Raw genomic sequence first — 20209 nt, forward strand, 5'->3', positions numbered from 1 at the left:
AAAAACAGATCGTTGACTCAAGATAAAAATTTCATTACCTCAAGTAAAATATTGTCTTCGCTACCCGCAAAATGCCTTTGTTCGTCCAAACAAACCTTTCTTTCTGTGTACACGTGTTATTTGTATCGATCACACACTATTTGCCGACGGTTCAAAGGCTAAACATACTGGAACTGAACCGTGAAGTCAAATCATCATGGGTGTTAAGTATGCAAGAAAAGGAATGCAAAATTTGCCAACATTAGCAAGAAAACTCTCGTCCTCGCGTGTACACCTATGCCTACGCATTGCAATCACGCACACATACTCTCACTCTCGATAAAAGAAACGGAACGGAACGTAATAGGTAAGTATGTACGTAGACCTTTCGTTTTCCTCGGCAGTAAGTCATGTGCCTTTCGATGCCGCGCGTGTATCAAGATATATAAAAAAAAAATCAACGTTGTATATGTAACAAAAAATGTAAATAAACTGAATTAAAAAAAACTTCTCGGTCCCATGGTGTACAAATAATCCATTAAAAAAAAAAGTAAATAAAACAATACCAACAAGCAATTGCTTTTACGTTTTCGGCTCAACGAATGTTAGCGGAATCCAGATACTTGGATACAAGTATAACTAAAAACCTTGAAATTTTACGACCTCGATTACACAGAGCAGATGAAAGTCAGGTTTCAGTAGCGTTTCCATCGTCGACAGTCTGTCAAAGTGAGGCAACGCTATAACATCACTATGATGACGAGTGATAACGATTTGAAAACTTTTTACCAGACGGTGGAAATCTTGGCTAGAGATGCGGGAAAGGTTAGTGAACTTCTTTAATTTGACCATCGTATAATCAACCGAAGTATTGAGTTTTTGCGGAGTTTGAGATACGATTGACGAGATGATAAAACGCACAAAATTAGCGAAGGATGAATTAATACAGAACCCAAATTTTCATACGAGGGAAAATAATCTTGTTATAGGATATTAATTCATAAACACTGCAGTGTTTGTCAGGTATTTGCGAAATTGGGCTTCTTGGGAAGCTAAGTCGATTATCATTTTGAGATAAGTCGCTCGCAAACGAGTAATTTGTTTCAATTTTTCCACTCACTATATTTGAAACATTCAGGTTATAGCCGATGCAATAGACAAGGAAAAGAATGTGTCGGTTAAAGGAATCGATTGGGATATGGTGACGGAATACGATCTGAAAGTGGAGGAAATTGTAATAAGAAGCTTGTCAGCAAAGTTTCCCACTCACAAGTGAGTTTCATCATAGATATTGCTGTACGTGGTCGGGTATTCGCCGACTAACAATTAATTGCATATACATTATAACTCGACAATGATGGTGCCACGTGATTCGAATAACAGGTTTATAGGAGAAGAAGATGTGGCGAATGAGGGTAAAATGCCGGAATTAACTGATGATCCCACGTGGATAATTGATCCGATAGACGGAACGACTAACTTTATTCACAAGTTTCCTCACGTTTGTATCTCCATCGCTTTGGTCATCAATAAAAGAGTTGAAATCGGTATCGTTTACAATCCTGTTATGGAGCAATTCTTCTCTGCGGTGAGGGGAAAAGGAGCTTTTCTAAATGGGAAACCGATCCGAACTTCTGGTGTTCAAGGTAAAAATATTGTGAGGATGAAGTTAGCAACGTTATTGTAGCGATATATGATTCGAAAAATTATTATTTGTCAATTTTAGAATTATCTGAAATTCAGTAGACCGTGATAAAATAAAATGTGCTCATGTTTTAAAAACATAACTCCTTTGAAATTATTTAAAAATTGCAAGATAGTGATTTTTTCCAATTATTCATTAGGTTCACGTTACCATCGTTAACCTAGTGAAATATTATCTCACACTAATAAGTAACAGTGGCTGATAATTTTAATTGCCAGTGCAAGCCATGGAGTTGACAAAAAAATAAATATACCACAAAATGTTATACAAGTACCGTCTCTCCTAAATCGAAAGTACAATTAATTGAAATTGAACATTTGTCGAACAAAAATGTCAGAATTGACACAAAATTGGATGTTTCAGACCTTTCGCATGCTCTTGTCGGAATCGAGCCATGGTTAGCCAAAAATGAAGAACATACCTCAAGTTTGTATAGCAGAACACATTTTCTAATTCAGAAGACTCACGGGTTGGTACTAGAAAAAATTCAAGTACTACAAGCTGTATTAATCGAAAGAAACTCTCATAGTTGAACAGTTGCGTGTAAGTATAATTTCGAATAAAACTATCAACAAATTATTTCAGAATTAGATCTCTGGGACTGTCTGCGCTAAGTCTATGCTACGTAGCGATGGGTGCAATCGAAGCATATCATATCGAAGGCATAGACCCATGGGACGTGGCTGCCGGACAATTAATCATCGAAGAGGCTGGAGGCATGGTTGTGGATACTACTGGTAAGATAATATAATTTATGGTGTGTATAATCGAGGGAAATCTTTTTTTTCTTCTCTTCTGTCAATGGAGAATTGATGAGAATGTATACTAATATAAACATTCTAAACATTGAAAACAGAATAATCTATGATGAGGAAGCAGAAAATCAGCATTATAGAAATTGACGGATCGTCTACATTTATCTATGTACAGAATTCTTCAAATTAATTTATGGACTTGAAATGGATTCTTGTTTCAGGTGGAGTTTTAGATTTGATGAACCCAAAAGTGATTGCAGCTTGTAACCGTGAAATAGCTGAACAAATTGTCAATCTATTCAAGAAAACAGATAGCATCGGTCAGGAAAAAATATCTGACTTCTTGCTGCAGATAAGTTCAGATCTCTAAAAAACTTCCCTTTGTATCTTGTACTGTGTAATTCCAAACTTCTGTAACTATTCATCTTAAAACTTCCGATATCAAGTTCAGCATAGCGATTTATGACAATTAGCAGTGTCAAATAAGCAAATAACGGAAAGAAGAGAATAGAAAAATCGTCATATATATGTCCAAGTTCTTCACTTGTTCTTCATTCTCTTCGTTTAATTGATCTTTTGAATTATAACTACTAAATTTAAACTCTTCACGCAATGAGCATTTCAATTTCATTGAACCGTCTACAGAATAAATTTGTTCCAAGAAGCATTTCACTAGATTTTCATATCAATGCAAGCTAACATATAATTTGGTTACTCCACGTTCAACTTATCTTTAAGAACCGAATCCCAGCGAGGACAAATAGCATACAATGATTAACACATCCCGTTGTGAAATCTAAAGACTTTAGCTTCATTCGATGATTTGAATTTAAAAACATCTCACCTGAGGTCCCATATTTGGTGGCATTTGCTGCGGGTGTGGAGGATACCCTTGTTGCTGTGGGGGAGGCTGCTGTTGCTGCGGCATTGGTGGACCGCCCTGATATCCTTGAGTTGGACTATGAGGATGATGTTGTGGAGGACCCATTGGACTGCCTTGAGGATTGGACGGGGATGGAGCTTGTTGGGGAGGGCCCATTGGACTTGGTGCTTGTGGGGGTGGCATGGGAGACGATTGGGGCGAGGGGCTCGCCATGCTGTTTCTATCAGACTCCAGCTTATTCAGTACTGGGACTCTGAAAAATAAATCTCATTACCAATGAAACCAAAGTTAGACAAGCATTAGGATATAAATTCGAAGTTCCTTTTATGGAAGACTCGGACAGGAATTTAATTTTTAATAAGGTTTGCGTAAGAATGCAGAAAAAATATTTTGGAAACGATAATTTTTTTTTCGGTTGACTCTCTCACCATCCCTGATTTTTCTAAGTCCATTCCGTTCAACAAAAGTAGAATCATTAACAACTGTAATACTGCTTATATTCCAAAGATTAACAGAATTGCTTTTCAGAAATATTTCCATTAGAATGAACCCGTGGTTTTCAACATGAACGGATCACAAGATGTTTCGGTCACGATTGCATAGCTTCCTAGATCAAAATACATGGGAAAGACACAAAGTTTATTTTATGAAGAATTTATGCTTCACGTTAGTGCACAAGCAACTAAGGTGACGTTGCATCACAGAATAATGGCAACTGATACATCGACTGCATATCTGGGTGTGCGAGGTAAGTTTCTTACAATTGTGATTTTGAGCATAGTGCCTATTTCATTGATGGTTTAAAGCGGTATTTATTTAATTAGTCAAAGATTATCGAAATTTTCTGGCTTAAACTGATAATCCTTTTGTCAAGATTATGATCACGAGTACGAGAACGCGTCAAATGTAACCTCATTTCACATTTACAAGTTAACAACAAAGCTGATGACAAAAAGTCTGCATATTTCATAGCAAAAAAAGAAGACACAAAATGACGTAATTCATAATACTTAAGAAAATTGAGAGAATTAAAAAAAAAACTATCTAAAAATACGACAGTGGTTCGTAAGGCAGGGTGAGGCGAAAAACTTGGATTGATGGAACACAAATATGTGTGTGTGACACCAAACTCACGGCTTCGTCGTCAAATATTACTCAACACTCTGCGTACGTCTCAGATAATGTACGCTTTACGGAAAACTTGGTAACTCAATTATATTATTCAATGAGTTAGTTTCAAATCGTGACGATTTCAACTAGAATTTCATCGTCAACAAAGTTGAAGCACAAACACACTTGAGCGAATCGGAGTCCCTTTTGGCCATTACGCAAAAACGTAAGACATACATTCATGAATATGTCTGTAAAGACGATCCGTACCTTTTTAACTCTTAGCTCGGGCTTCCGCCGAACATACGACGAATAGTTTCCACTACGTTCATGCAGTAAACTTGTAATATTTCAACCTAAATAGGAGAAAGCGATCTTGACCGCGACTACACGACAAATCCCACCGAATAACACAAGCCGCCGGCCATCTTTCTTTCCCGCATTCTCGCTCGTTCAGACGCTAGTGGCGCTGCTATCGCCAATCGCATGCTGAATGTTTATACATAAAAACAGCGGTGCGAATCCATCTTCAGGCCATCTTTACCATACGAACCCGATCGATGTTTTACCCGTTTTACGGCTCAAATCGCTATATATGGGTATAAAAAGCGTTGAGAAATGTCTTTTTTAAAAATGAAAAAAGCAAGAGATAGCGGACATTTGATTCAACTCTGGCTTTAGATTGTCTTTTGTGTTGATCTTGTTTGGTTACTGTTACATATCAGTGAGTTTAGTCAACGCTTACGATAGTCTATGGCTTTAGTCCATGGCTAGAACGCGTTCAACGCCGCGCCTCCGTAGAGCCCGTAGAGCCACAGAGACGGAGTTTCTATAGTCGGTGGTCAGAGCCGGAAAGGCCTGAGTTATCAAAAATGTCTTCTCTCGCGAAGTTCTGTAAAATTTCGACCCGATTATGGCCACAAAACGGTGTCTACACGTATAATATAGCGAAATACAGTAAGTGTAAACAGAACACCATAAAAATATATTTGTGTGAAATATTTCGTGAGTGCGAATGAAGTTACTGGAGTAAACGCACACCGTAGAGGTTATGTCCATCAATTACATAATTTATTACTTTGCATTACAGATTTTAACGAAAATTAATGTGTAGCTTACTTTTCCTGCTCCTCGATATTACGATACATATCTTTTTTGATCTCTTCAACTTTCTCACGGGCAGCTTAACTCCATATGAACAGCTAATACATATTTATGCCATCAAAATGCCAGAATGTATGTTTCAAAACAGATGCAATGAGATTTCATTACTGTACCTGCTTTAAATGGCCTGATAAATAATTTCATTAAATTGTTTCATGCATATTAGGTAATGAACTGAAAGCTAACTGTTACGAATTAACAAAACATTCTTTTAAACGTGTTATGAATATTTGATTTCGTTGGATGACGGTTAGGGTTGGAATGATGCACATTAAGCAATCAATTTTATCTTCTGTACGACGTTTCGGCAGGCCCAGCCGACCATCATCAGGACCTGCCAAAATGTACGGAAAATAAAATTCATTGCTTATTGACCATCATTCCAACCCTGACCGTCGTCCAACGAAATCAAATATTTATAATATCTATACGGTCACAAAGTTCAACTCATTTGAACGTATTGTAAATTATGATAAAATCTTTTCTGTTCAGGTATGATCAGGGACTATAAACCAGCCCAATATCCAACAACAGAAGAAGAAAGAGCTAAAGCAGCAGAGAAATATAACCTAATAAGAGAAGATTATAAACCAATTCCAGATGATGGAAATGGTTTAGGAGATTATCCAGAACTTCCTATGGTCTCGGCTGAAGCCAAGGATGATTATTACCCTTGGGATTTCCCAGAACATAAAAGAAATTTCAATGAACCTGTTAGTACAATTCATTTCATTCCGAGTTTTCTTATACTTTCTCAAAACAAACGCATGTTGCCTTATTAGGGTATCAATGCTATTTGAAACACTTGAATTTAAAAGCAAATCTTTAGGATGCAACAGTAAGAGAATCAAACTCCTGATGAATATCAAATTTACTGCATTAATTTTTCATGGCGTGAACAAGTAATTCATAGAACAATTAAGAATTACATGACAATTCCTTTGTGGTCTTTACTACATCAACAAGGCTTTTCATTCTCGTTTTATAAGGAAAGTGAAAGTTGAAAACGTATTCAATTAAGTTCACCTATATTTTATCTTACAGAAATCGAAAATAAAAATCATACGCCCTTCTGTTCATTTTCACTCACAGTAAATCACATCAATTTGTAGAAATGATCATTCAAACCAACTTCCAGATTTTTTTTTTTATTTTTTTTTTTTTTTGCTAATATTGAAATATTTATATTCTCTATGTATATTCAAAAATGATATAATATTGTAGATGCACATATGGGCTAACATGCTGGGTGAAGACAGATACTATCACAATCCACCACTTCGCTATCCGATGTACGTGTACTGGCTAACTTTCATTGGTGTCATGGGTGGTTTTGTTGGTATATTCCTAGTGTGTGAGAACTACAAATATGTTCAGCCTGTGGTACGTACTTAATATTATACTAAATTAAATGTATTGTTCCATTTTTGAATAAAAGCCAATCAGTCTCCTACTTGATGGGTTTTATATGTAATAGTGCTTGTATTTTTTATTTGTGCTATGTTACAGGTGAAGAAACAGTATCCATCTACCAACAAAACGCACTACACATTCGAAAGTTTAAAATGAGAGAATTTATGAAATGGTCAAACATTCATGTAGATAAAGTGTAATAAAGTATGCAAACATTTGCAATTTTGACTCAATAATTTATAAATTCTAAATACATGGTCATTCAGCCAGTTTTGCATCGATACTGATATTTATTAATAAAACAACCGAATGTATGCATCTGTGAAATAAAGAATGATCACTTCTATTTCAACCCACAATGTACTAATGTTTTATCGTAACAAAGTCTCGAATTTTAGTTCAGATATTTAATACTGCGATTCCCGCCAAACATTGAGAATGAAGATCTAATTGTAAGTACTACTTTACTCTAGGCTCCATGGTACTACTTACTGTTGATGAAAGAGTGTAAGGTCTGTTATCCCAATGGAAAGTTATTGGAAAGCCTGAGAAAGAGCGCTGAAGCTAATACTGAGGAACAGAGATAGAGTAGAAGCGACGTTGACTGAAGATATATATCCTCAGTCAACGTAGCGGTTCCGCACAGTTAACAACGTCACCTATACTTTGGACCCGTTTTTATTCTTACAGTTCTGTCTCCTTGTACTCTATGGATTACTGACTCCCACAGATGGCATATCTTGAAGTTGGAAGTTCGATGGATAGTGATTTTTTAGAACTGTCAGAAGCATATTGCGTGTACGAGTCTATATCAAAATAACCGGCTTTAAATTTTTTCCCAAATCTTATTCGATTCTGTTTCAAAACTCCAGTAAAAAAATCTGCCATGTAGATATGAATAACCGAGCTAAAATGAGCGGTACCAGTCAATTATCTAGTGCTAATAAAATGTTCAAAGAAATGCTTGAGGATGACGACGATTTTACATCTCCCGCAGGGTGCGTGTAATACGCTATTAAATGTTTTAATTAACAATAAAGAATGTTCAAAAGACAGAATCCAACTCTTCCTCCACTTTATCACTACTCTACTTATAATTATTTCAGGTTTTTTCGTATTCTACGTTGCGACTAGGTTATCTCAATTTACTAAAACCTGATTTAAAAGATAAGCTAATTGTAAACAACGCTTTAGGAGGCGGTTTTCCCAATTAACCTTTTCAGGAGCATATTATATATCTACCGAACGGATTTTGGTGAAATTTAGTACCAGGGCGTTTTTTGGACCACTGATCACGAATCCGACTTAAAAGAAACATACATTGTTCACATTTCAATTGTTGATAACAATTGAAAAATTAATATTTTTGTAAAAAAATGATTAACTTATGTTTAATAACTATCCTGATGTCTCGAAAGCTGATATCTGCGACTCTTATTGCCTCATTTCCAGAAAAATAAAGAAAAAACAGCATAAAACGAAGTGGCCTTCTCTGAGCGGCACTACCCCGCAAAGGGTCAATGGAGACACTTTTTCAAAATTTAACTTCTACTTACTATCTTTTACATTTTCATTTATTTTTTAATTTAAATAATTGACTTATATTAAGATTGAATTGTTTACAAAAATATATTGTGTATTCAAATGTGTATATGTTTAAACATGGTTGAATATTTTCAGGTCCAATCTGGCTGCAATTTTTAACACCTCACAAAACACTCAAGAAAATGCTCGTAATTCACCATCGCGGCTTGCGTCTGTGAAACAGTCCATCAGTGATCAGAGTCAATCTAAAAAAGAAGTTATACTTGCAAAGGCTGTCTATGCATTCAAATTGTAGGAAAATTTTTTTACAAGTTACGCAAGCATTTATTACTAAGCAAATGATGCAAAGTTTCTTACCACTACAGAAAAAAATATGTGCAAGTAAAATATTTTCTTGATTCAGAAGTATATATAAGTACAAACTCCAAATTCTGCACTATTTCAGACAAAATGGACAATATGTATCGATTGGAAAAGTTGGCATAGCGCTGACAGGAAACGTCCTGGCTAAACAGTATGATATTATTCTGTACAAAGGTACCCAGAACTACTTATCTGTGGCTGCTATCACACCTGACTTCATCTACACCGTACAAGACCACAATTATGCGTCATATTACGATACCAACAAAAATAATTGGTCAATTTTGTTTGGGAATAAAGAATCGAGTATTCAATTCGCAAGGGAGGTTTGCCTCTCTACATATTTTTCCAGACCTGTTAGAATAGATAATAACGTTATATATCAGGATCTTAACGCACCTATGGAGGTCACCAGCATTGCCAAAGAAGGTGATGGTATCTCAATGAAATACATCACAAGTGTAGATATGGCCCAGCCATTGAAAATGGACATGAATTTGAAACAAACTATAACTTTGGAAATTTCTAAGGATGACAACTGGGAAAGATTACTTATTGGGACAAGCATCGGATTGAGAAGAATGATAATTTTACCGTCAAGTAAACAGGTACATGCCGAACTGTTCATACAGTCAAATTAAACCAGTAGTACTGCATAATTTCTTTACATGTCACTGTGTGTACCAAACTCATGGATGTAGAAAGAACTATTTTCTATTTCAATTACATCATCTAAAGTTTCCACTTTCTATCCACAGCAGTCATTTCACAACGGTGTATATTTATTTTCCCCAGATTGGTTTAGGACCTAGTTTTCCGAAAGATAAGGAAATAATTATGGAGATAGAAGTTGTGTCAATACTTGCCAAAGCAGAACCACTACTTCAGACTACAAAGACCCCGGATGTCAGTCAAAAAGCAACAATAATATCACGCATGGCTAAGATGGGACAGTCTATACTTCCTAAATTACCAACATCTACTACCACCGATTCTGAAGATACAGAGGTACCTAAATGTCACAAAAGTTCTAAATAGCACAGCCATGAGGCATTCCAACTAAATTCGATCACTTTTTATTATGTTGCTGTATTTCTGAAATAATATGTTGCATGGAAGAGAAAAACAAAAAAATTGTTAAAACTTTTTGTTTCTTTAATTATTTTCGTTTTCCGGTTTCAGGAAGAAGTATTTCATAAGACAACCAGGCACAAAAGAGTAGGTATTTGCGAAAAATATTATTTTCATTCAGCCTTATTAGACAAACATTGAATTTCATGTTATTTTTATTTTAATGATGCAAGAACTAAATTCAGTGGTACTAGATAGTGACTTTTAATAGTCATACATTGGTTCGTAGGTTGAATCAACAGAGTCAACGTTACCAGTAAAACACTCTTATTCTAAGCCATCATTAGATGCTCCAACACAAAAAAAAATTTTGAACCGAGGAGAATTAATGTCTTCAACTCTTTCAATAGCGACACAAAGACCAGTCATGTCTGCGTCTACTCTTGCGACTCAGTGGACACCTAGTCAAATTCAGGTAATGAAGTAGATATGATTGGCGAGTTTTATTTCACTTACTTTTGTTGACAATAGTTTGAAATTTTAGCAGCAATATGTGTCTATTGATGGTCAACTATTACCAGTTCAGCAACAAACTATTGCTCAACCAATTCCTCCATCAATGGATCCTAGTCTGAACGTTTTTTTATCAGAAACCCGGACACAGAACACTGAGCTAAGAATGGGATTAGCTAAGATTGGTGATAACGTTCAGAAGCTTCTTGATAAGGTAAAAGAATAATGGTAAACATTTAAAATATTTGTGAAAGCTTGCTTTGCGTTTCCAAATATTAAATCAAAATAAATGACATAGTTCCATGTTCTCGAACTTCAACAAGCATCGACTCCAGCAACTGATAAGTCACTGGAGGCAACTTTAAAAATGTTGATAGACATAAATAGAAGCAAAGAGAACGTTGAATGTAAAGAACGTGATGTACAGTCTACATCACAAACAGAGGGAACTCAAAGGAATCGAAATTTAATTACAACAACCGAGCAACTGAACTCGAAACTAAACACTGTAGAAGATGAACTGAAACAGGCAACCGGTAGTTATTTATTTTTGGGATCAATTTTTAGAATATAGTGTATTATTAGTGTCATTATAATTTGGAAGAATCTTGTATTTTGCAGAATTATTGAACGACAAATCATTACGCATCACCGAATTGAATCGTGATAACGATGTTTTGAAGCAAACTAACTCTGCATTAAAGAATCGTATTGAGGAGTTAGAAAAGGATTTGATATCATCTCAAAGTAAAGTTGCAACGTTATCTGACAAATGTGAACGATTTAAAGATGCAGAGAGTAAATACCAAGCAAAGAATTCAGAATTGGAGAATTTCGTAACAGAATTAACATCGAAATGCAAAGGGTTGGAGGAGAACATGTGGAAATCTGAGACCAACAATGTACGATTAAATAAAACATCACCTCAATTTTTACAAATGTTAAACAGCCGAGTTAAAAATGTTTATTGTTTCTTTTAGTGGGTCGACAAATCCAAAGAGCTCAAAGAGATAATGACCGAAATGCTGGAAGAATTGTACAGTTGCTTTACAGAGGATCAATATGCGACTGATCATGTCAAGTCGGTGATATATAAGACAATGAAGGTATGTACCAATACAATGCATGCTGAGCAAATACTTGCGTAAAGATGTGTAAAAAGATGTGATACTATTTTATTTTACAGAGCATTACATTAAGGATAGTGCGCGAGGAGGAAGAGAAAAAAAAAGAAAAGGTGAAGAGCAAAAAAGACACTGATGCGCCAGTATCGAAATCTGACATCAGTGGGACTTTCAAAGAGAATGAGCCCAACACGAAATTTGCAAGAAATGATAATAATTATAAGGATTCAGAGGAATTATCTCTACCAGCAATATCAAGTGACAGTGTAAATTTTTCTCCAACCCATATCAATGTAACTAATACAACTATGTTTATCTGAGTTGTAAACAATTTTTGCACAGGGTAAACTAGACAAGGGTAGTCAGAATCTTGTAACTCAAGTAAACATAATATGTAAACTGGCATGTCGTAATTACAAGTTGAAAAACGAGAATTTGTAATTTATCATATGGTCTTTAGACTGTTTCAGAATCTGGGACGGAATCACCGCCTGTACCAAAGTTTGACGTGGAAGCAATATACCAGTGAAAAACATACTCCGTGAAAATTATCAACGCGTTTTGTCGAAAAATGTGATATCGATTTTAAACATTGTAATATCTGCGTTGATAGAAATACTGTATTTTTCACATTACATGTACACATAGTTTATCACAAGGTATTAAATATTATTATATTAAGAGGTTTATCACAAGATATTAAATATTATTATGTCAACAATGAAATAATGTATGGATAAAAAATAACTGTAAATTCAGCAATAAAAAAATTTAAACTTGTATATTATACAACAACACGAGCTATTGAAATGCATGTCGTTTTTTTCAGTCTCATTTTCAAATATTCATCAGCAGGTAACCAAATTTTGGATTTCAATAACATATATCGCTAATCACAAAGATCTTTGTTTAAGCGGTATTTTCGTTAGTTAGCTATACATATAAAAATTATTTAGGACCGTTTAAAATTTATTGAATAATTACGTCGAATGAAATAAACCACAAATCAGGGATAAAAGAGAAACCGGAAGAAATATTCATACATCACGAAGGTATACAACACTTTTTCAAATTTTAAAATAAAAATGCGCCCGAAAATATGAAATTTGAAACTTGGCACAATTGACATTTCTCATAAAATTGTATATCGAAATGGGAAAGCTTGTATGGATGCGCCGTGTTCAAGACGTTCTTAGCCAGTCGTCGCGTATCGTTCTGGTGTGCGAATCATGTCAAATAGTTCAGAGCAATCAAGTGTGTAAAATAAACTGTACTCCGATTGGCGAAATGGATCCAAAAAATGGTCAAGATATTCGTCGAAATAATAAGTAAAACAAGAATGTAGTGCGGGAGCCGAAGTTTCGTATGGCCATTGGAACGGTGGTCACAGTCTCGGAGGAGAAATCATTTCGTCTATTTTCACGGTCGTCCATCTTGTCTTGTGCCACGCCAATCAAACTCCACACAGCATACTATTTTATGTACTCATAACCCCTAAACTCGGTGGAAACACCGATACAGGGAAAATCGAGTGTAGCAGCATGGATGCTAATGTAGCGGTGGAGGAGGACTTTTCATTTCAACTCGGTGAAATGTTCGACAGCTACGAGGAACTCGAGCAAAAGTTAGAATCATTTTCTAGGCGGAGTTTGGTCCATTATTGGAGAAGGGACAGCAGAACGGTCAGCGGCGCGCATATGAAAACAGCCCGACCGATCAGCGAACGGCTACGCTACTACTCCGTCAAATATGCCTGTATTTACGGCGGCCAGAAGTTCCTCCCACGGGGGGCCGGCCGTCGGCAGTCCCAGTTAGTTTTAAAATCTTTGATACATACTTCGCTTTTTTCATTTCTCTCGCATGCTGCCTAATTGTAACCTGATCATGGTCAATTCGTAAAAGGCAGTGAGCTACGTTACCTCGAGGATATCACCGAGGAACTATAATTATGTTCTTACACACGTACCAATGTCAAAATCAAAGTAAAAAATACCTCGAAAAACAGAGTAGTAATTATTCTATTTATCGCTTCAACTGGAATTTTAAGGTCTCAAGTAATTTTCATTTCGAACCTAGTACGTGTAATTCGCCTTTGAATTACTAAAGCTTCAAATAAAGCCAGACTTCTGCATAACTTTGAAGAAAAAAATCTCCATCATTTAAACTTGTTTTTTGAAAAATTGTTTTGTTAAATATCGATAAAAACTGTTAGATCCCATTCCGTATAGTTCGCAAAAGATATTCCAATTTCTTCAACATGTGTAAACAATGAAATTGTAAAAATATATTTTGAGGAATGGCAATAAAGTGGTTTCGTTTGTTTGCATCCAATACACAAGCAAAATTTTAAATCATCTGAACATGTTAACAGTGTTTCACCTTGAATCAAAATTTTCAGTGCAGATTATGAACAATAACATTCTTGAGAATCCAAAAAATGTGTATAATAGCTATTGAAAATGCAAGTTATCTACAATCCCGTATCATATTGGACTATCCACATGATTTGTGTTACCCTTAGATAACTTTTCCATTTTGCTGGATAAAAAATGTTATACCCTAGGAAAATTTACAGAAAGTCAAGGAACGCTAAAAAGAACAGGATGCATGAAAATCTTAGTTCGCGTTACATAATTCGAAGCGCAAGTTGAGCGGCATCAAAATTGCCACAATTTGTCGAATTTTGTTAATTGAATAAATATTTCTTCCTGCGGGATTCCAATATACTTCTTGCGCCATGTAATAATTGTATGGTTTATAGGTCTATTCGAACAAATTGCCCCGCACACATTATGCTCAGAGCATCAAAAGATGGAAAAAAATTGGAGGTGACAAGTGTCAATAACGAACACAATCATGAAATTTCAGAGGTGAGGGTTGTGCCATCAACGTTCGATTTGTATTTTCCATAATTATGTACATAAATGTTCATGTATATTCACACGTGTATAATGTTTAGGAACTCTTCAAGAACTTGCCGCAGGAAAGGAAACTTTGCGGTGAAATAAAGCAGGAAGTACAGGATCTCATGCAATTGCACATTGATCGAAAAAGGCTGAAAGAATATGTACGATTACGTACTAACAAAGTATTGCGATCTAAAGATTTGTTCAATATCGCTGCTGCGAACAAGCAAAAAAGAGAAATTACCCCAGAAAGAGCCTATCAATTATTCAAAAAGATTCACGACATAGAAAAGTTGCAGGGATGCAAAAGTGGATCAAAACGGTACTCAGAGTCAGAGGATGAGATTTCAGATAGCATTAAGAAGATTAAAAAGGAACATGAATCGCCTTGGGGCCAGGATGTAAGAATTTTCACGCATGATCCACATCACTAAAATCATAGTTTCCTATGAAGCTAACAGCCAAACGTGCTGTTAATTAAAACGAAACAGTGAAGCCCACCCGTGAGAATTTGCTGAAATTTCGTGAAAACGATACTTTCATAGAATTAGAGGCTCTAAAATGTACTGCATTAGCTCACCTTAAAGAAGTTTATCATATTTTACTAGAAACTTTGGCCGCTAGCATTGTTTTTGTTAGTGTTTCTCTGAAAAACTCTATTTTTTCTAATACAAACCGAAATCTGACTTTACTGCAAATTGTTAGCTTTTGCTAAGGGCCTATTGTGAAGGAACCTTTTTTGCTGCACAATGATTACTAAGATCGAAGTACTTATTTTATCACTATTTCACAGGAATATATGAATCCAAACTCCACAAACGTCTCGAACAATTTTATTTTTGAGATGAAACACACTAAATTTTAAATATATATAGAGAAAACCCGGAGCTGGGTTTTATCGATTTATATTGCACACAAATGAAACAAATAGTTTTGATCTTAGTCTCGACTGAACACCAAACCTTGTCCTTGTTAGTTAACTTAACTTCAGAATAAGAATCATGTCCATTTACACAGCAGAGGCTGGTAGAGCTGGATGCGAGTGAGGAAAATGACGGAGAGGACTGCTATACGGCTCAGCTCACGCAAGAAGAAGTGGTTGACGATATTGATGTATCTGAAGAACATCTACTAACAGCAAATAATCAAGGGGAAATAATGACCGCTGATGGGGAAATAGTTGGAGAATTAGTAATGGAGGATGGCGATCCATCGGTAATAGTCGAATCAATTGTTAATGCAGATGGTTCTGTTTTTGTTGATGAACGAGAATTCAACAGCTACTGTGATAACCATCTGTCCCATCACGTTGTTGACGACAGTCAGTCATCTACTCCACCAGGTAAATGTGAATTTCTGCTCACCCAGCAGTAAAAGGTTCTATAATTTTACTATATTTTTTAGTAAATCTATTGTCCATAATCATCTACATCTCAGTTATAGACATTACTTCGTTGACGGGGACTTCAGAAATCGACAAAATCACAACTTCACAAGCATCTCCTAATCAATTGCAACGACATAGATCATTGTCACCGAGATCCCAATTTGACCCAAAATCATCTGAAACATTCAGCGAACCTGCAGAGTCTAGAATTTGGATTATGAAGGAAGCCGCAGCGGCTGAGTCGGAGCCAGAAAGTAGTCTAGAAAGCGAGGCCAACATGATGAAGTCGCCTAAGAACCACAAGGACGACGTTGAACCTACGAATGTTATTTTATCTGAAGAAACTAGCCATCAACTTCTACAAGAACAACTGGCAGTGCTCAGAGCTGAGAGGGGAAAATTATACCATGAGACTGAAATGCTGAAGCTGAAAAAAGATAAACTAAAGATACAGATGAATTGCTACTCAAACGAAATTCGAAAGCAAGAAATGGAAAAAGAGAAACTGAGGCTTGAAATTAAATTATTGCAATCTAAAGTTATGGAGGAGGCGAATGACGTTTCACATTACATTTTCGTGCCTTAGGCTGATATCCAAATCTACTCTTCAGTGCTGTGACGACATTTTGTATAAAGGTATTATTCATAAAAGTGACTATCAAACCGATCAAATCATTCTTTCCAACGCAATGTTTTTTGGTCAAAAAACATGACACATGTCTTTTGGTTAATTGTAAGTTGTCGAAACGATCGCGTGTGCCTATGGTATTTAGACCATCATTTGAAAATACCGAATTAGATTCCCTTAGATTTCTGTAGTTAACTAGTCCTCATGAAAATTGGAAATAACTCAGAAATGGCAGACGTATATTTCTATAAATGAAATGTAAAATTTAAATACCGAAATGCGTTAAACTATTTCTTACTGATATTCTTGTAAACATTAAAATATTATAATTAAGTGACCGAGTAAGATAATTAGAGGTAAAACCCGAATTAAACATAACACTTGTAAAAGCCTAGTTTTTATTCTTACGCACTGATTGAAAAAGGATTTTTTTTTTGGCAATATCCATATAAAGTGTGACTAATAACTAAATAGGTTTTATACGAATGTATCATCAGTTTTATATGTAAGGCAAATTGTGATTATTGGATAAGTAAGTTTAGTATACAAATAAAACTACCTAAGTGTGATAATAATTATTAATATGACAAATTAATAAATTATTTTGAGAATAAAATTTGTGCACATTTGTCTGGGATGTATAAAAATTATCTTGCCTGGTGAGAAAAACATCAATAATTTTGTCAGGCAATCTAGTAAATTGTGAACATTGCTCGCATAGAATGAAAAAGTATTGATGCGATCAAATATCAATGTACGCCTGTCAATAGATACCTGACCAAAGTGTGTGGCATTTTCATCAGTCTGTACTGTTTTTTAACTTAGATATTTGAATAATTTATTAATGTAACAATGCATCACATACTTAGTTTGCAAGATGGCTTTGATCATACAACTTCCTTATTTCTTCAGAAAGTATCACATTATCCTGAATCAACAGACTCAGTGGTGTTTCACTTTTCTCCAAACATTCTGGCAATTTCTTTCCCACAATTGATTCTTTTGATTTGAATATCTACATAATGATAGAAATAAATGTTAATTTGCAAAAAAAAATTCTATGCTTTGGAAATAAATTAATGAAATAATGTTTAAAATATGTACTAACCTGTGTAAACGAATTCAAATCCTTGCACAGATTTTGAATAGTTTCGTCTATGTAAATTATTTCCTTGGTCGTGGCATTAAACTGCTTAGAGTTTTGCACAAATTCGGCGGAGTTGAAAGCTGTGCTGAATGTTGCTGCCGTAGACTCTAATGATAGCATCTGTCCATTTTCAAATTCCGTTGCAGTACTCAAATCAATTCTATCCTAGAAATGAGCGGAGCATAAAAATCTTAAGGTAATGACTGTAAAATTGAATAACATTTCAAGGAGAGTATTTTAAAGGCAGCAGTTGACTTCCTCTCAACTTTTATTTTACTGAAAAATGTAACAACTGATAAACTTCGACTATTAACTGAATATATTTCTTGACCAATTACCAATATGGTGTAACGGGGGGACTGTATTTGACCAAGATATTCTATAAGTACACCAAGTGTTGTAAAATATTTTCTGCAGCGTTTTACATAATCCACGCTCATCTTACCTCAGTTGCCAAAGCGGTAACTTTTGAAGTTTCATGTACAGGCAAAAAAGACGTCGCCTCTGTTACACTTTGTCCAACTTCATCCAGATACTTTTTCACCTCAGACTTTGTCAGTTTTGTGCTTATATGACATGTTGCAGGAATGATGTTAATGGGTTTGTTGACATGTTCCTGGCAATATATAATTTCAGTGAGATATTTTTATTTGAATCTGCCAAATACTCGACCACGTTAAATGAATTCAAACAGTTAATCACAGTGAGGAACTCACGTCTAAGATTTCACAAACGGTAGAATCATCAACAGGTAAGTTGTCTGTGCTGTCCAAGCTCTTCGTGAACAACAATACAGCTTTTAAAAATGACAGTTGTTTTTGCATACTACAATTGCCCTGCAAAAAATTCAAATGTAGTTCATGTTTTAAATATGACTTGCAAAAAGTTTTTTCTATTTGCTAATAACAAATATAAAATATTACTAACTGATAAATCTGTGAAAACTCACCAGTAGCACACTTTCATCATTTACAATTCCCATTTGACAATAACATTTTACGATTTCTTCTGTAATTCATACAAGAATAAATGCAAAACGCATGGATTAATCACATCTCTGCCATCGCGCGTCACATGAACAAACGTTTCAAATATCAATGTATGTTGTTACTAAACAAACCTTTTAGCTTTTGCCCTTGAAACTTTTCAAGGTGTGTCGAAAGTGTTGGAGATGCACGGGATAAAAGCCATGTTAATAAGGTGATACGATTATGACCAGCAAGTACCACTGTCGCTAAGTCTCTTAAGTCGATCTTTGCTATTTCAGGATAGCGTAACTGGCTTAGCGCATCATACAGCTTTGCCAAAACATTTTCCATTCTGTCTACTGCAACAATAAAATCATGTTTCTACTAATTTTGTCATGGTACCGAGAGAATGAACACAAAGTCAATTAAACTTTTAAGTGCTGTAAATCTGTCCGCTATCTCGAAGAACTCTAAAAGTTCTACACGTGCAATCATTTGAACATTGAAATACCGCGAATCACCACCTTACCTAACCTGCAAGCTCACGAGTTTGCTGATTAGTGATAAAATTGTGTCACTCGTAAGTCGTAGATGCTGTACTACAAAATACCTTATTTTAATTTTAAATACATAACGTTTAATTGAATAAATTCATAAGATTTCTCACGTTACAAAACTTTGTTTTGACAGTTAAACATTTTAAATCATGTTCCTAAAAGCATATCGTTCGTGTCTGTGACGACTTCAGATGCGTTCCGAAATCAGCCACAAATGCCTACAGCGATCTCGTATCGCCTTTGCACTGCCGAGTTAGTGATCAAATCAGGTTTCTCTCTGTCAAATCTACCTTTGTCTTAACATTTCTTTTTAGTCCATGGGTCACAATTTTAGATCTAGCAGCCTTGCCATCAATCTGCTGCTCGGCTGCAAATATAATTTATTGACAAGGATCTATAATTAATACGGCAATTTTAAATTCATTAAAAGGATCGTATATGTTATGAATAAATATTTATATTTACTCTGGTGACGTGCCACGGTTTACAGGACTCAAATTATTCAACATCCTGAGATTCGTCAGTCTTTTCAGTCCCTTATCCTTGGTATTGCTTAACACCCTTTGCCTTGCTTTTTACCACAGTTTTGACTATGATTTCAGCCTAGCCGATGAGAATTCCGTCAGAGGGCATCAAAATGAGGAGATGTTAGACGCTCTCTAAATTTCTGAGAAACTATAGGAAACCAGCACTGAAAGAAGGGGTAGCGATGAATTTATCAATGAATTGCACTCATGCATATGCGTATATTTTGTATTGCGCAATCCATTAGCAGGAATTCAAGGGTGTAAATTCTGCTATGCGGTCATGGTCAAGCAATCCGTGAACGGCGCAGATTTCTACCGTTTCGACATACGGGCGCATATGAACTACTAGCAGTCCGTTGCGATTCCGTCCGTGAATATTTTTAAGTGATTCTTGTGGCAAAATTATTAAACCTAGTCACAACATGCGTTCAGGAATTCTTTTGCAGAGCTGATCCAGACCCTGA

General features: G+C 35.5%; 6 protein-coding genes across 26 annotated transcripts in view; 4 read left to right on the top strand and 2 right to left on the bottom strand.

Moving 5' to 3' along the window:
- LOC124300740 (ATP-dependent helicase brm) overlaps positions 1-4850 on the bottom strand; it is an 83754-nt gene extending 78904 nt beyond the window's left edge. For 8 of the 10 annotated variants that reach the window (XM_046755079.1, XM_046755078.1, XM_046755077.1 and 5 more), the window contains exons 1-2: positions 4703-4850; positions 3284-3575 (exon numbers count right to left, since the gene is read on the bottom strand). In XM_046755079.1, coding sequence (XP_046611035.1) covers positions 3284-3535 — 252 coding nt within the window. In that variant the 5' untranslated portion in view covers positions 3536-3575; positions 4703-4850. Of the gene's footprint in view, positions 1-38; positions 337-3283; positions 3699-4702 lie in introns of those variants that run through there. The other 2 variants (XM_046755073.1, XM_046755082.1) reach the window with 2 other exon arrangements.
- LOC124300748 (inositol monophosphatase 1-like) lies at positions 651-3289 on the top strand. Its single transcript, XM_046755103.1, has 6 exons — positions 651-804; positions 1118-1251; positions 1363-1625; positions 2048-2153; positions 2270-2421; positions 2661-3289. Exons 1-6 carry the CDS (start codon positions 733-735, stop codon positions 2807-2809), a joined length of 876 nt encoding a protein of 291 aa, XP_046611059.1. The 5' UTR covers positions 651-732; the 3' UTR covers positions 2810-3289.
- A 342-nt stretch (positions 4851-5192) lies between the features above and the next one.
- Positions 5193-7361, top strand: LOC124300755 (NADH dehydrogenase [ubiquinone] 1 beta subcomplex subunit 8, mitochondrial). The gene is made up of 4 exons (XM_046755112.1): positions 5193-5389; positions 6089-6309; positions 6821-6979; positions 7106-7361. Exons 1-4 carry the CDS (start codon positions 5305-5307, stop codon positions 7163-7165), a joined length of 525 nt encoding a protein of 174 aa, XP_046611068.1. The 5' UTR covers positions 5193-5304; the 3' UTR covers positions 7166-7361.
- Positions 7362-7736: 375 nt separating this feature from the next.
- On the top strand, positions 7737-12557 carry LOC124300285 (FK506-binding protein 15-like). Of its 4 annotated transcripts, none has more exons than XM_046754203.1 (12): positions 7737-8007; positions 8690-8845; positions 9000-9525; positions 9713-9925; positions 10100-10135; positions 10278-10463; positions 10536-10715; positions 10800-11037; positions 11123-11403; positions 11482-11607; positions 11688-11918; positions 12086-12557. In XM_046754203.1, exons 1-12 carry the CDS (start codon positions 7904-7906, stop codon positions 12152-12154), a joined length of 2346 nt encoding a protein of 781 aa, XP_046610159.1. In that variant the 5' UTR covers positions 7737-7903; the 3' UTR covers positions 12155-12557. The 4 variants fall into 4 exon arrangements, with proteins under 4 accessions (XP_046610159.1, XP_046610158.1, XP_046610161.1 ...); XM_046754202.1 differs by having other exon boundaries at positions 7738-8007; positions 10533-10715; XM_046754205.1 differs by having other exon boundaries at positions 7738-8007; positions 10533-10715; positions 11688-11891; positions 12096-12557.
- Positions 12558-12800: 243 nt separating this feature from the next.
- Positions 12801-17329, top strand: LOC124300286 (uncharacterized). Of its 6 annotated transcripts, none has more exons than XM_046754207.1 (5): positions 12801-13435; positions 14387-14495; positions 14585-14932; positions 15549-15873; positions 15936-17329. In XM_046754207.1, the coding sequence occupies exons 1-5, from the start codon at positions 13167-13169 to the stop codon at positions 16502-16504; spliced, it is 1620 nt and encodes a 539-aa protein (XP_046610163.1). In that variant the 5' UTR covers positions 12801-13166; the 3' UTR covers positions 16505-17329. The 6 variants fall into 6 exon arrangements, with proteins under 6 accessions (XP_046610163.1, XP_046610164.1, XP_046610165.1 ...); XM_046754208.1 differs by having other exon boundaries at positions 15552-15873; XM_046754209.1 differs by having other exon boundaries at positions 12803-13435; positions 15969-17329.
- LOC124300287 (uncharacterized) lies at positions 16623-19385 on the bottom strand. 4 transcript variants are annotated; one of them, XM_046754216.1, is made up of 7 exons: positions 19196-19385; positions 18814-19017; positions 18643-18701; positions 18410-18529; positions 18139-18309; positions 17655-17858; positions 16623-17561 (listed from the first exon to the last, which is right to left on the bottom strand). In XM_046754216.1, the coding sequence occupies exons 2-7, from the start codon at positions 19010-19012 to the stop codon at positions 17412-17414; spliced, it is 903 nt and encodes a 300-aa protein (XP_046610172.1). In that variant the 5' UTR covers positions 19013-19017; positions 19196-19385; the 3' UTR covers positions 16623-17411. The 4 variants fall into 4 exon arrangements, with proteins under 4 accessions (XP_046610172.1, XP_046610170.1, XP_046610171.1 ...); XM_046754214.1 differs by having other exon boundaries at positions 18814-19020; XM_046754215.1 differs by having other exon boundaries at positions 19191-19385.
- Between the last annotated feature and the right edge of the window lie 824 nt (positions 19386-20209).

Source organism: Neodiprion virginianus, chromosome 3 (genome assembly GCF_021901495.1).
Source record: "Neodiprion virginianus isolate iyNeoVirg1 chromosome 3, iyNeoVirg1.1, whole genome shotgun sequence".
Classification (NCBI taxonomy): domain Eukaryota; kingdom Metazoa; phylum Arthropoda; class Insecta; order Hymenoptera; family Diprionidae; genus Neodiprion; species Neodiprion virginianus.

Coding starts and splice junctions, on each gene's coding strand:
- LOC124300755 (XM_046755112.1), top strand. CDS start 5,305: ATGTCTTCTCTCGCGAAGTTCTGTAAAATTTCGACCCGATTATGGCCA. Junction 5,390..6,088: donor GTATAATATAGCGAAATACA/GTAAGTGTAAAC, acceptor TTTTCTGTTCAG/GTATGATCAGGGACTATAAA. Junction 6,310..6,820: donor AAAGAAATTTCAATGAACCT/GTTAGTACAATT, acceptor ATAATATTGTAG/ATGCACATATGGGCTAACAT.
- LOC124300285 (XM_046754202.1), top strand. CDS start 7,904: ATGAATAACCGAGCTAAAATGAGCGGTACCAGTCAATTATCTAGTGCT. Junction 8,846..8,999: donor GCTGTCTATGCATTCAAATT/GTAGGAAAATTT, acceptor GCACTATTTCAG/ACAAAATGGACAATATGTAT. Junction 9,926..10,099: donor CCGATTCTGAAGATACAGAG/GTACCTAAATGT, acceptor TTCCGGTTTCAG/GAAGAAGTATTTCATAAGAC.
- LOC124300748 (XM_046755103.1), top strand. CDS start 733: ATGATGACGAGTGATAACGATTTGAAAACTTTTTACCAGACGGTGGAA. Junction 805..1,117: donor TGGCTAGAGATGCGGGAAAG/GTTAGTGAACTT, acceptor TGAAACATTCAG/GTTATAGCCGATGCAATAGA. Junction 1,626..2,047: donor CCGAACTTCTGGTGTTCAAG/GTAAAAATATTG, acceptor TGGATGTTTCAG/ACCTTTCGCATGCTCTTGTC.
- LOC124300287 (XM_046754216.1), bottom strand. CDS start 19,012: ATGGAAAATGTTTTGGCAAAGCTGTATGATGCGCTAAGCCAGTTACGC. Junction 18,310..18,409: donor CCGTTTGTGAAATCTTAGAC/GTGAGTTCCTCA, acceptor ATATATTGCCAG/GAACATGTCAACAAACCCAT. Junction 17,562..17,654: donor ATTTGAATTCGTTTACACAG/GTTAGTACATAT, acceptor ATCATTATGTAG/ATATTCAAATCAAAAGAATC.
- LOC124300286 (XM_046754207.1), top strand. CDS start 13,167: ATGGATGCTAATGTAGCGGTGGAGGAGGACTTTTCATTTCAACTCGGT. Junction 13,436..14,386: donor GCCGGCCGTCGGCAGTCCCA/GTTAGTTTTAAA, acceptor TATGGTTTATAG/GTCTATTCGAACAAATTGCC. Junction 15,874..15,935: donor TCAGTCATCTACTCCACCAG/GTAAATGTGAAT, acceptor TATATTTTTTAG/TAAATCTATTGTCCATAATC.